Consider the following 13,077-nt stretch of genomic DNA (forward strand, 5'->3'; position numbering starts at 1 on the left):
GGCAGCTCTCACTGAGGCACTGGGAGGGATGGAGGCTCTTGCCAGAAATATCCCAAGTCTCGAGATCTTCCACTTTCTGCTCCTGCACTGCTGATGGCAGACAATTCTCTGGAGGTGGGAACATCTGCCTTTGCTGCTGGAGGATCTTCTCTTGCACCATGCTGAGCGTCTTCTTCTCTGGCACTGCCACAGCATCTGGGAACCATGGACTGGGAACTGGCAGCTCCAGGACACTTGATGCTGGGACACTTGCCTCTGGGAAAATCTTCTTGAAGAGAACTGGACTCCCCTTTTTACTTCTGGCCATCTGCATCTTCAAGGAGGAGCAGGTTCACTGACACCTGCAGCTCTGAGGGAGCAGGCACACCTGTCCAAAGGCTTTCCTCCCTCTGTGCTCCGGCAACTCTCACTGAGGCTCTGGGTAGGTTGAAGTCTCCTGCCAGGAATATCTGAAATTTGGAGTCCATCCTCATTCGTCTTCTCCACTGCTGATGCGTGAGAGTGCCCTGGAGGTGGAAATATCTGCCTTTGGTCCTGGAGGATCTTTGTGCAGCACCACACCAAGGGTATTCTCCTGCGGCACTGCCACATCATTTTCAGGACCATGGACAGGGAACTGGCTCCTGGAAATTGCTGCTGTGCGTCTGGCTGCCGGAAACACTTTCTGCAATGGTCTTGGCCTCCATTTTTCCTTTCTGGATTTTTTCTGCCAGCTGCATCCTCAGGGATGAGCAGGTTTTGTTGATACCCATGGCTCTGAGGGAAAAGGCAGTCCTGTCCAAAGGGTTTCCTCCATCTGCATTCTGGCAGCTCTCAAAAGGGCTCTGGGAAGAGGGATGGAGACTCGTGCCACAGGCAACCAAACTGTGGAGATCTTCCTCTTCCTGCTCATGCACTGCTAATGCCAGACAATTTCCTGGAGATGGGAAGATCTGCCTTTGCTGCTGCAGGATCTTGCGCAGCACCACACCAAGGGTCTTCTCCTGTGGCATCACCACATAATTCTTAGAGCCATGGACTGGGAACTGGCAGCTCCAGGAGAATCACTGCTGTGCTTATGGCTTCTGGGAGTGCCCTTCTGTTGCCTTTTTTTTTCTATATCCTGCTTAAATAAGAAAATTTCCTAACTTGACTCCTCTCTCCCAGCTGTGAATACATCAACTTTTCTGTAACTCTTTTACAGTGGACAAAAAAATTGTTCAAGCTCTTTCTGAAAACCTTAATTGTGACTATGCTTCATAATTCTTGCAACTCTTATTAGTTCATATCCTAGATTATACACCATCTTAGTCCAGGTTAGAATTTTTAAATATACATTATAATTCTTAATTTCCTCTAGCTACAAGATGCAATCACACATATTGTTAATTTTTTATTTTTGCAAAAAAATGGGTAATTTTTTGTTTCATATTTTTCCCTTCTGAACTCATCTGTTTTCTATTTTCACTTTCTCCACTCCGAAGACTTTTCCTATGATTTATGCTTGTAATGATTCTCCAATCACTCCATACTACTTTATAGAGATGTAGCTGTTTTAACATATACTTATTAGACATTTTTTTATTTATTTATACTATGGTAAGATGATAAAATTTGTATTTGCCATTACCTTGGAATGCACATTTTTTTTTTACAATTTTAAGGGAAAATATATTGAAAAAGTTTGGATAGCATAATTTTAAAAAAACAGTTTCCTTACCTGTGCAGTAGCCATAAAGTAGATCTGCATCCATCATCTAAAAATAAAGCAAGCTTTTGATTTGACACATACATTTAGACTTTTTGTCATGTATAAAAGAAAGTAGAAAAAATACACTATGACAGTTTTATCTTCAACTGCACAGCACTTTAACCTTGAGTGAACACTGCATTACTGAAGAGAACCAGTTGAGGCAGTGCAGCTCTAGGTTAACACATTATCAGAACCTTAGACTGGTAATTAAAAGCAGAAAATAGTTTGGCTGCCTCTGTGAGGCAACAGCACATTCTCCTGCTGTCATTCCCACTGTCAGAGCAAAACTGGAACCAAGCAATCCCATTCCATCACAACCACCCTTATGCTGCAAAGGTGGAGCCCTGATCTCAGAAATGCCATTTGTGGCAGAGGTTTTCCATGTGTGAAGGCATCCTCCCTTCCCAGAGGTATTGCAAGTTCTCCTCTCCTCACTCCATTCCATCCATAAATTGAACACTGACTATCCAGAAATGTTATACACTACAACACTGGGATGTATTTTTTTTCTTTAGGTAGATCTAAAGCAAGCTGGAAGTCGTTTAGCCTCTTGTACCCTCTTCAAGTGAGCATTTGTAATTTTTCTTCCTAGAATAATCCAACCAAACTACTTGGTTACTCCTTGTCCTAGATTGCAAGGTAATGTGTGTATTCTATTTGCCAGCTGTTAGAGGTATGGCAGTTACCTTCTGTGAACTGGGTAGTTTTCTTTATCTCTTTCACAAATAAATCCTCCCTCTGGGGAGACATCTGCTGTTAATGAGCCATTGAGTGTCACTGCATGACTGATAAAATTACATCATGCCACTGGGAGATGCTCCGCCCAGGAGGAGGAGCCAAGCATTCCTAACTGGATCTAATCTGATATTTTGGGACACCAGGGCAGCCTTTTTCCCATTGGATTCCCAGAGGAGGAGCTTTCTTCTCCACTGGATTCCCAGAGGAAGACCAGGCCCATCTACACCACTACTGGGCCTTCACAGGAAAACTCCACCCTTCTACAGGATCCCTGCTCCAACAAAATTACAGCTGTCACTGCAGGAGGACTGCAGCCACCATTGAATGGGACTGCTGCCACCACCCTGACCCACAGGGTGTCAGGTTGTATTCTGACTCTGTCAGTGTTGCTGTTGTTTTTTTTTTGTTTTGTTTTTGTTTTTTTTTTTGTTGATGTTTGTACTATTACATCTGTATTTTTTAGTTTTCCTAGTAAAGAACTGTTATTCCTATTCCCATATCTTTGCCTGAGAGCCTTTTAATTTCAAAATTATAATAATTTGGAAGGAGGGGGTTTATATTTTCCATTTCAGGGGAGGCTTCTGCCTTCTTTAGCAGACACCTGTCTTTTCAAACCAAGATACTGCTCCAAGTAGTTACTGGAAGATTTTACTGTGCTTTCCCATTATGCTTTATTTAACCCAAATTAAATAAGTACTATTTTGCAAATACTGAAACTTCTATATTTGAAGTTCCCAACATACTACAGAGATTAGATAGGTGATTTTCAAACTTTAAAGGTGATATTGACCACAGAATATCAATAAATAGGAAATATCAGGACAAAAGTTTATCCAATACACACCTTCAAAAATCCACAATTTTTTTTTAATTTTTTTTATTCTGGAAGAAACAAATTTAACAGCACTGCCATGCATCCAACAAAGTGACCCAGGCATGAAGATGAGCAAGAAGCTGATGATCCTTTAGATTCCAGTTTTCAAGGGTGACATTAGTGGGACACTGCTCGCACAGTGCTTATGTTAGGATGAAGTTTACAGAATAGATTAAAGTGTTTTATAAATTGGTCTTGAAGGGGCAATTTCTTCCACAAAACATCCAAGATTTCTCAGGGAACAGAAGGGGTCACACTGTGCTGTGCAAGGCTACCATGATTTAAGAGTCCAGATTATTTTGCAATATTTAAATAACCTTGGCATTAACAGCAAAAGGACAGAGCAATTTCCAAGGCTGCATAAGAAAAGGATGTGTGTAGATTCAGCTCTGAAACAAAGCCTAGCTACAAGATACATTTGTTTTCTAGGTTTGCAGAGAGTCTTTTTCTCCTGCCCAAACCATCCTCTCCAGGATGACTGCAACAAAACCAAAATACACACTCACCAACACAACTCAGCCAAACCTGCCAGGAAGATCAATGCATTCAGCTGCTTCTACAAAACATCAATTTACACTTTTCTACTTTAAAAACTAACAGTATATTTATATGCAATAATTTTTTAAAAGTGGTTATATTCAATAATTAAAAAAAAAAGCTTAAACATAATACCAAGTTTGTCACAAGCTGCATAGGTCATACTATGATCCCTCTTTATTTGGTTCACCTTGGAAGACAGAATTCCAAGGAGCTCTTGAAATTCAGGTTTTTTAAGAGCTCCTTTTGTACCCTTTAGTCACTCTGAAAGATAACCATGTAACAAGAAAAGAAATAGCTGAAGGAAAATTAGCAGTATTTTATTTGTCCTGAATCTAAGAATTTAGAACCTTAAATTTTTACAAACATGATTTTATACAAACTATAGGGAATTAAGTTTTCCATCCCCACTGAAGAAATGGATGTGGCCTTATCCATGGCTGCAGTACCTCCAAGGCTGTAACTGCTCTGCCAGGGGTTCATCCATGGCCATGGCTCTGAGGTGCTCCAGCATGACCCCATGCACAGGCACTGATGTTTCAAGGGCTACCTGCTAAGCATGGCCTTATTCACAGCCACAGTAGCTTCAGGTTTATCCTTGGGCCACAATCCCTTCTTGGGCAAGGACATAACCACGGCCACAGATGCTCTGAGAGGTTCTTGCTCTGCCATGGGCTCATTCCTAGCCACTGATGCCTGCGGGTGTCCTGCTCCTGTCTGGGCTTATCCACAGGTTACAGCTCCCTTGACTGGAGCTCGCACTGGAGTTCCAGCAGCACAGAAACAGCAGCGATGCCCTGGCCACCTGCCAGCCCAGGTGTGCCACCATGGCTGTCATCCATGTCCCCAGGTACAGCACAGGGAGAGGAGAAGCACTACAGCCAGCAGCAAAATCAAAATGAAACCTTTAATGAGACCCACAGCAAGCACAGGAGCCTGACGACTCAACAGCACCCACAGCTATAAATCCAATCCAGCACATTACAGCCAAAGCTGCTCTTATCTCAAACCCTTCAAGCTCCATGTCAGGCACCAAAAAGGACTGTCATGGTTTAACCCCAGCTGGCAACTCAGCCCCACACAGCTGGCTTGCTCACTCCCCCACAGTGGGATGGGGGAAGGAATCAGGAAAGGGAGAGAACTCATGGGTTGAGATAAACACTGTTTAATAGGTAAAGGAAAAACTACATGCCAACAAAGCAAAATAAGGGATCTACTCCCCACCTGCCACCTGCAGACAAATGTTCAGCCATCTCTGGGAAAGCAGGGCTCCATCACATGTAATGGTGACTTGGAATGACAAATATCATCACTCCTGACATCCCCCACTTCTTTGTTCCTCCAGCTTTATATGCTGAGCATGACGCCATATGGTCTTGGATATTCCTTGGGTCAGCTGGGATCAGCTGTCTCACCTGTGTCCCCTCCCAGCTTCTTGTGCTCACGCAGCCCACTCCCTGGTGAGTGGGTTGAGATGCAAAAAAGGCCTTGATGCTGTATAAACACTGCTCAGGAACAGTGAAAACATCCCTGTGTTATCTACACTGTCTCAGCTCAAATCCAAAACTATGCCCATACCAGCTACTAAGAAAAAAAGTACTCCAACCCAAGCAGCTCAGCTCAGTAGTTTCACAAAGTCTGGTTTCAGTAGCAAAATAAAACTCAGTTGGTCAAGTTCTCTATTGTCAGGTGCTGAAAATTGCACTAATTTATAAGTTTTCACTTTTGTTTTAGATTATAACAGTTATTTCAAACCAGCTTCTTCAGTATTTCCACCGTTCATCTTTTGACAAGCAATCAACAATCAAACCTCCTTTGCAGCTGTTCTTAATTGTAGGTTCTGATGGCCACAAGCAGCTGCAACAGAAAACTTCTTTCCTAAAGAGATGACAGAACTCTTTTCTTCTCTCCTGAAGCACTGCAAACTGCTTCTAGAACCCTGCTACCATCAAGGGTAAGGCCGCCTCCCAGCTTTGGGATTTCTCAGGAGTCTCAACACATGCATCTTTTCTTAAACTCCAAGTTATCTTGGAAATGGGGTGATTCAGAGGGGTATTCCAATTAAAAGAGTCTTCTAAAAAAAGGGGGCAGTTCAGTGTCTCACTTCAGTTACTTTAAACATGGCATGCTTGCATGTTTCTTCTTTCTTCTTTCCCCTGCATCCTGTGTTAGCCTTAAAATATCCTGGGTAGGAGCCGGTAGGGCACTGCAGCAGTGTAGCGCTTCCAGTCCTTCCCGTACTTGCTGCTGCAACGGTGCTCATCCCTAATGCAGCGGTGGGTGAGCAGAATGGTCATGTAAACAATGTAGAAGTAAGGCAGCATGTGCTCAAAGCCACAAGCCAGGCAATAGGCCAGCGAGCCCATCAGGTCTCCTGTGTAGTTGAAATGACGTGCCCAGCCCCAAAATCCCGAGGTCATCAGCTTGCTGTAGTACTTGGTGCCATCCACAGACGTGTAGGAGCACTCGATGTACTCCGGCTTCTTCCCCCAGATCCTGCAGTTGCCATTGGTGCGACGGAACAGGTCCTTCTGGTGGTTGGTCATTCTGAAGATGTAATAACCCAGAAAGCCCAACGTCAAGACCCCTACAGCATGAGCTGTGCACAGCTGGACAGGATGGTAAACCAAGTAGAGACCCTGGGGAGCACAAAAACAATCAGCCATTTACTTCCGACAGAGGCTCAGCATGCCAGACCAATTTCTTGACTACTGTGATCCACAACAGACCAGAAGAAGAGAGTAGAACAATTTACTGCAATAGTAAAACTGCACAAAACCTTCAGAAAACTCTGCATCCTAGAGTTTCTTTTTCTCTTTCTCTCTCCAAAATTGCACTCCTTCATGAAACAAGAAGAGAGAAGTTGCAAGGATGCAAACTGGACAGAAGGAAAAACCCAAGGAACAAAATCCAAACAAACCACCGCTAACCAAAAGACCCTCAACAAGCAGGAGTAAAAAGAAAGAAAACTGAAAGGATTTAGAAAAGTATGCAGCCACAATCATCAATGACAGAAACAGGCACAAAAGAAGGGCAGGAGAGGTAAAGATGTCAAATCCATGCAGCGACAGGAAGCCTTCCTATAGGAGAATTGTTACAAAGAATGTTGCTGTAATTTCTCAACAGTGGGACTACATAGAAACATTTCAGGTACAAATTAAACTGCTAGAAAGAATGTTTCTGGAAAGTTTCATTCCTGTTAGCCCAAATACACAGTGTACACATTTTTACCTGCAAAGTATAGAGGTAAGGCAACCAAACACAGTCTCCCCAGCCCAAATACCATCCAAAATGATCATGGCAAATATCAATGGTTTTCAAGTACCAGGCTTCATTCCAAAAGAAGTCCAGAACATAAATACCCTGCAACAGAATAATTTCACATTAATTATGGAGCACTGTCACCAGTTACCTGTTTAACAGCATCAGCCTAATGTCTGTGCTGCCTTGTGATATAATATCAAAATTCATTGGTGTTTTCATGTTAGCACTTCAAAACCAGACATTTATGAACACGGTTAAGAAGAACTATGATATAAATACAACCGAATACCTGGATACACAATATCTATCTCTCTAGACAGATAAAGCAATAGGATGACTTAAGGCAAGTGTACAACTCAAGGACAAACACCTGGGAAGTGAACTCACAACTGACCCTGATCTCTCTTCAGCTTAGAGTCACAGGGTTACAAAGAGGAGGGATAGAGCTTCTATTGAGCAGGTTTCCATTTACACAGATCAGGGAATAAATGCAAAGAAGTTCCATCACTGAATGAGCCTGTTTCAGGCCAGGAAAAAATGCTTCAGTTTCATTTCCATGGAAGGAGTTTTTTTTCTTACTTTCATACTAGCTTATTTCCAAACTCATTTCTTAATTTCCTTCTCAGAATTTACCTGGAGGACATTGACAAGGATCATGGAGTTTGTCACTTCACCGTACAGCTCCTGTTGTTTGGCAGCAAAGGAAAGGTTGATTAGAGTCCAGGCCACAATCCCAGGGCGCCCATTGAAGAACAGCTTGAAATCAAACCACTTCCCTATTCGAGGGTTAAATTCAATCCCCATCATGTAGTCATAAAAGAAGTTGCCAGTGAATTTGCTGTAAAAAAAAATTAGAAATGCACACATTTATATACAAATATAGGTAATTGCTACTCTGACTACACAATTCAGTTTTAATTGATGTAGCGATAATAAAAACCATAAAACCATGTAACGTTGTGCAAGGCAACACAAACTGACCCGACCAAAGTGTTACGTTAATAGACATAAACTGTAGAATTTCAGAGGTGCCTGAGTTTACTCTTGGTAACACTTCTGAACAGTCTAACTATTTTTAGGAGGAGTGTATCTGTGACATTGAGGCTGCCAAACACATGGTGTGCAGCATGAAACACAGGAGATTGTGCTGGTGAAGCTAAGAATCACTGCCATACACTGGCCTAGCTCTCTGTGCCAGTGAAATATACTCTGTCATACAATTTATATATCTGATTTTTATTTAACAATTTTAATCTCTGATACCTAGTATTCTCTCACTACTAAAATCCACATACCAGTCTTTTGCATTGGTAGGGAAAAAGTAGCCTTTGATCATTGCAAAGGTGGACACTGCATATCCCAAGATATTGGCACACCACAGGAGAGGAATCCAGTTGTCAAAAATGATGCTAGGTGAGAAGAAGTGGAAGTAAGAAGCATTTGCAAACCAAAGCACATGGGTAATGATCCAGGCCTGAAGTCCATTGATTTCATATTTATTCATGACACCTAAAATGTGAAGAAAAAATTGAGTGTTAGTGACCCTGCATTATTACAGCTTTTAATTAATATGGGTATACACAGAATACACAGAAGCTCAATCAAGTGCTCATGAAATGACCTCTCTCTCCTCTTCTCCCAATTAAATACCATGAGGCAATTTTCTGAAAGTTCCATTAGACTCTGCTGTACCCATTAGGCTTTCTTAGGCTGAGTTTTTCTCCTCACAAAACTGATTTTAGGCTTTCCCCACAACTGGCTAGAGTAACAAGCCACCAGTAACAGTTCACATCACACATTTTGTCCAAGTCCCTTGGGTTAATGGAGCTTGAGCAGATAAAACTATCTTGTCAAATACCAGCAATAGTCCACTGACAATTTTAAGTGCCACAACTATCAACCAGTACTTTTCCATTGCTGGTGTGGTGCCTACCAGATCAACAATTTTATTAATCATAGGAGATAGAAATGCTATAACTTATTCTAAAAGATGACCTAGATTGCTTTCTAGTTTTATTTGAACTGAACATGTGAGGAAGGCGAGAGCATTTATGTCCATGTTCCCTCTGGTTACACATGGGTTATTAAAGACTCTAAGAACAGAAATACTATAATTTCAGAAGACTGCATGGTGTGCATGTATTCCAAGGAAGACCTTACCAGCAGGGGTGACAGCACCTTCTTGTACACCTCCCACATATCCAGGGAGAAATTTATGGCAGAAATCAGGAATAGACACGTACAAAAACACCTAAAAGGGAGAGAATGCATTCACAGTAAATACAAACAAGACAAAACCCCTCAAAACACTACCCCTTACATACATATACAAAATATAACATTTCTCTTAAGTTTCTAGTAAGTATTGGGTAGGCCAAAATGGCAATATTTAGCTGTTGTGATTTTAGTCTAGGAATACGTCTAAGCTATTATGGAGCTCTAAAGATGTATTGCATGTAAGGCTGTCATCCTTTTTTGGTGGGGAGGCAGGACAGTTGGTAACTACATTCAGATCCTCGTCCTTTTATTTTGTTTTATTTCTCATGTATTAATTTAAAACAAATGGGTATTGTTGTTATATAGGTCATTTTTCTTAAAAACCTCATTAAGGAATATGTCACACAAGAAATATTTCTGTATATTCCCATTATACTTATTTTCCAAGTACATAGGCTTCATTTGGATTCCAAAACACCTTGGAAATTTTGACACACCAAAGAGTAAATTCCAGTGCAACATTCAACCATCCTTTGTGCAAAAGGATTCATCCAACAGCTGTGGAGGAAACCAGACACTGCATCCAGATCATAACTCAATAATGTACCTGGAAAGCGACCCAAAGGGAATAAATGGCACCAGCCCTATAGGTCAGCATGGGAGTCCTGTTCCAGATGTCAGACAGATGCTTATTCCCTGTCAGCAAGTCCAGGAGTGGATTAGTCAGAGAGCACTGGTACTGGGCACAGGACATGATGAAGTAATACACAATCAGTGGTGCAAACATCAGCAGGAAAAGGATGCTTGCCAGGGAAAACCAGTCCACCTCCCTGAAATCCAAAACAGAGCATTTTGTTTCCCCAGGTTTCAGGCAGATGAGTTATATTAGACAATTTTTTCAGTGCACCTTCTAGACTTAACTGGATGAAAACTGAAAATGTGTTCAGGGCACGGACATGTCTGGGGGTCAAACAGCCATAAAAAGCTCAGCACAGAACATACTTTGCCACAAACTGCTCTAAAACTTTGCTAGTTGATCAGAGCAAGAGATTAGGTAAAATATCCTCTCCAAAAACCAGATTATTATTACAGACTTCATGTTTTTTGATGGCTCTAACTGGTGGAGTATTCAGTTGGAAGTGATAATGGAATCCCAAGAACATTATGCAAGGCTTGGAAACTTGGAAAAGACAGACCTTGGACAGCCATATGTTGAATTTTCTGTGCCACTGTTGCTGTTCCCAGCTGCAGTACAATGCCCTACTAATACCTGCCCAACTCTTTGGGAACTGGGGCATGAGTCATAAGTCTTGCAACAGCAGGACTTGTCAGCTGGGAATGCCACAGATGCCAGAATGTCTGTTTTCCGAACCTCCGAAATATTTATTTCCTTGAAGGAACCAGAAATGTTACCAATTTTTATGATTTACTTTCCTTTTTTTGCAAGGAGTGTGTTTTAACCCAGAACATCTGGAAAACTCTCTGCCTTAAAAAACTTGAAGAACTCTTCTTCAGCACCTGTTATTACAGCAAATTACCCATGAGCTTTCCAGAGCAGGGCAACACAAAAATGTGTTATTAACAGAGGGAAGTTTAAAAGGAATACAGCATCTCTAAGAGTAAGAATGAATAAATTAGAAATACAAGGACTATTTAGGGTCATTGGCTTCTCTCACCATGCTCTTCCCCACTGGCCTTGAGATGCTTTAGTATCATTTTGCATGTTCTGGTGTTTTCTTTCTACAGCAAGTTTTTTCTCCTGATGGGCTACCATGATGTCCTGTAGGAAAGGAAATATGAATCCTATTACTCCAGCTAGTTCTTAATAATTCTCATGCCTCTACAAGAGAATCACAAATAAAAGTTACTAAAATCTATTATATAAACTTCAGACCACACAAAATGTAGGGGTGGAGGACAGGAAGCAAAAATTTTTCACCAATTAATTCCCTATGAACTTGCATTCAGCAAAACATAATCAAAACACTGATATCAAAGTAATCCATTAAACTTCTTGCTAACTGGAAATTTCTTTTAAGATGCATAGATAATAAATCACTTATTACTTAAATGTAGATGTAAAAGGAAAAAAAATGTTTCACCACGTTGTCCTAAGCCTTTGTAACTTAACAGCTTTTTTAATTTGAAAAATTGCTACTGCTGTAACATTATCAGTACGGGACCTTGTCAATTGGATACTTTTGCTGAGAGTCCTTGCTCCATATATGTCGTTTACACCATAGAAAACAAGATCTAAGTAAAATATCAGTGGGAATGGAGAATCATTTACCCAGCACCACCTAACTCTATGGAACATGCACTGTAGCTTTCTTTCGTTCTGATCAAACACTTCTTATGCTAAAGAAAATCATCCTATAATCGGAGCTATGGACTGACGTCCTGGCTCCGTGTGCCTCACCACAGTGAACCCGATCCATTATCTGGACATGGATTGAGCCTGGCCATACCCTCTGCATCCTCCTCCTCTTGGGCAGCCTGTTCCAACGCCTGACCACACCAACAGTGAAAAAAAAATTCTCTCGCATCTAATCCGAATCTCCACTACCTCACCTTTAAGCCTTTTCCTTTAGTCCTCCCCCCCAGGCTTCTTTTCAGAAGCGATGTGAAGGGAAGGCGGCTCGTCGTTCCCCTTTGCCCACACGGCTGGCTCCCTCCCAGGCCCGACCCCCGACACGGTAAGGAAGAAACGCACTCACCTAGGGGGCCGGGGCCGCTCTTTCACCGGGGATCACTGTCCGGGGATCACTGTCCGGGGATCACTGTCACACCGCTCCCCGCAGCCACCCCGGCCGCCGCCGCTCCGCCTCTGCCGCACCTGCGGCTCCTCAGGCGGCATCGGCCTCCCCCCCGCCCCACGGCCTCGGCCAATCCCCGCCGCGCCCCGCCCACCCCGCGGCTCCCCATTGGTGGCGCGGGCTCGTCCCATGGGCCGAGGAGCGCGAGGGGCGCGGGCTCCGCCCCCTGCCCCAGGACCCGCGCTCCGCCGGGGCCACCGGGCAGGCGGGAGCGCTGGATAAACCGCAGCGTACTGGTGGAGCGGGAATGGTGTCCAAGGAAATTGGTTACACCTGCACTTGGGTCGCAACATGGAGCCCCTAAGCCAAACTGGGCCGCCTTGAGTCGTTATTAAACTCTCCACGTTCCACTGTTCTGTGCAATTTCCAATGGTCCCGCAGAAAAAGACCTGGGGGTGCTAGCCGAGAGCTTCTGAACACGAGCCCAGGTGTGCCCAGGTGGCCAAGAAGGACAATGGCATCCTCGCGTGTGTCAGCAGTAGTGTGGCTAGCAGGACCAGGGCAGTGACCATCCTCCTGTTCTGGGCATTGCTGAGGCCCCGCCTTGAATTGTGGGGTCAGTTTTGGGCACCTTAATCCAAGACATTAAGTTGCTGCAGTGTGTCCAGAAAAGGGAATGGATCTGGGGGGAGGAGGGGGGATGGAGGTCTCAGCCTGGAGACAAGGAGGCTCAGGGAGGGGATCTTACATTCTAAAACTCCCTGAAGGGAGGCTGTAGCCTGTGCACCCTTCTCCCAAATGACAAGCGACAAAAGAAGAGGAAATGGCCTCAAGTTGCGCCAAGGCTCGACATTAAAAGGTTCCTTCATGGAAAGTGTTGGCAGGCATTGGAACAGACTGCCCAGGGTGGTGGTGGAGTCACCATTGCTGGAGGTAAAAGCCGTGTGTATGTGGCACTT

The 13,077-nt window shown here is 43.2% G+C and overlaps 1 protein-coding gene across 1 annotated transcript; it reads right to left on the reverse strand.

Moving 5' to 3' along the window:
• Positions 1–5,030: 5,030 nt before the first annotated feature.
• Positions 5,031–12,183, reverse strand: DHCR7 (7-dehydrocholesterol reductase). The gene is made up of 8 exons (XM_053946672.1): positions 12,080–12,183; positions 11,039–11,142; positions 9,970–10,192; positions 9,306–9,396; positions 8,441–8,654; positions 7,779–7,983; positions 7,113–7,244; positions 5,031–6,520 (listed from the first exon to the last, which is right to left on the reverse strand). Exons 2-8 carry the CDS (start codon positions 11,134–11,136, stop codon positions 6,056–6,058), a joined length of 1,428 nt encoding a protein of 475 aa, XP_053802647.1. The 5' UTR covers positions 11,137–11,142; positions 12,080–12,183; the 3' UTR covers positions 5,031–6,055.
• Between the last annotated feature and the right edge of the window lie 894 nt (positions 12,184–13,077).

The sequence above is a fragment of the Vidua chalybeata genome, chromosome 6 (assembly GCF_026979565.1).
Source record: "Vidua chalybeata isolate OUT-0048 chromosome 6, bVidCha1 merged haplotype, whole genome shotgun sequence".
In the NCBI taxonomy this organism is placed as follows: Eukaryota; Metazoa; Chordata; class Aves; order Passeriformes; family Viduidae; genus Vidua; species Vidua chalybeata.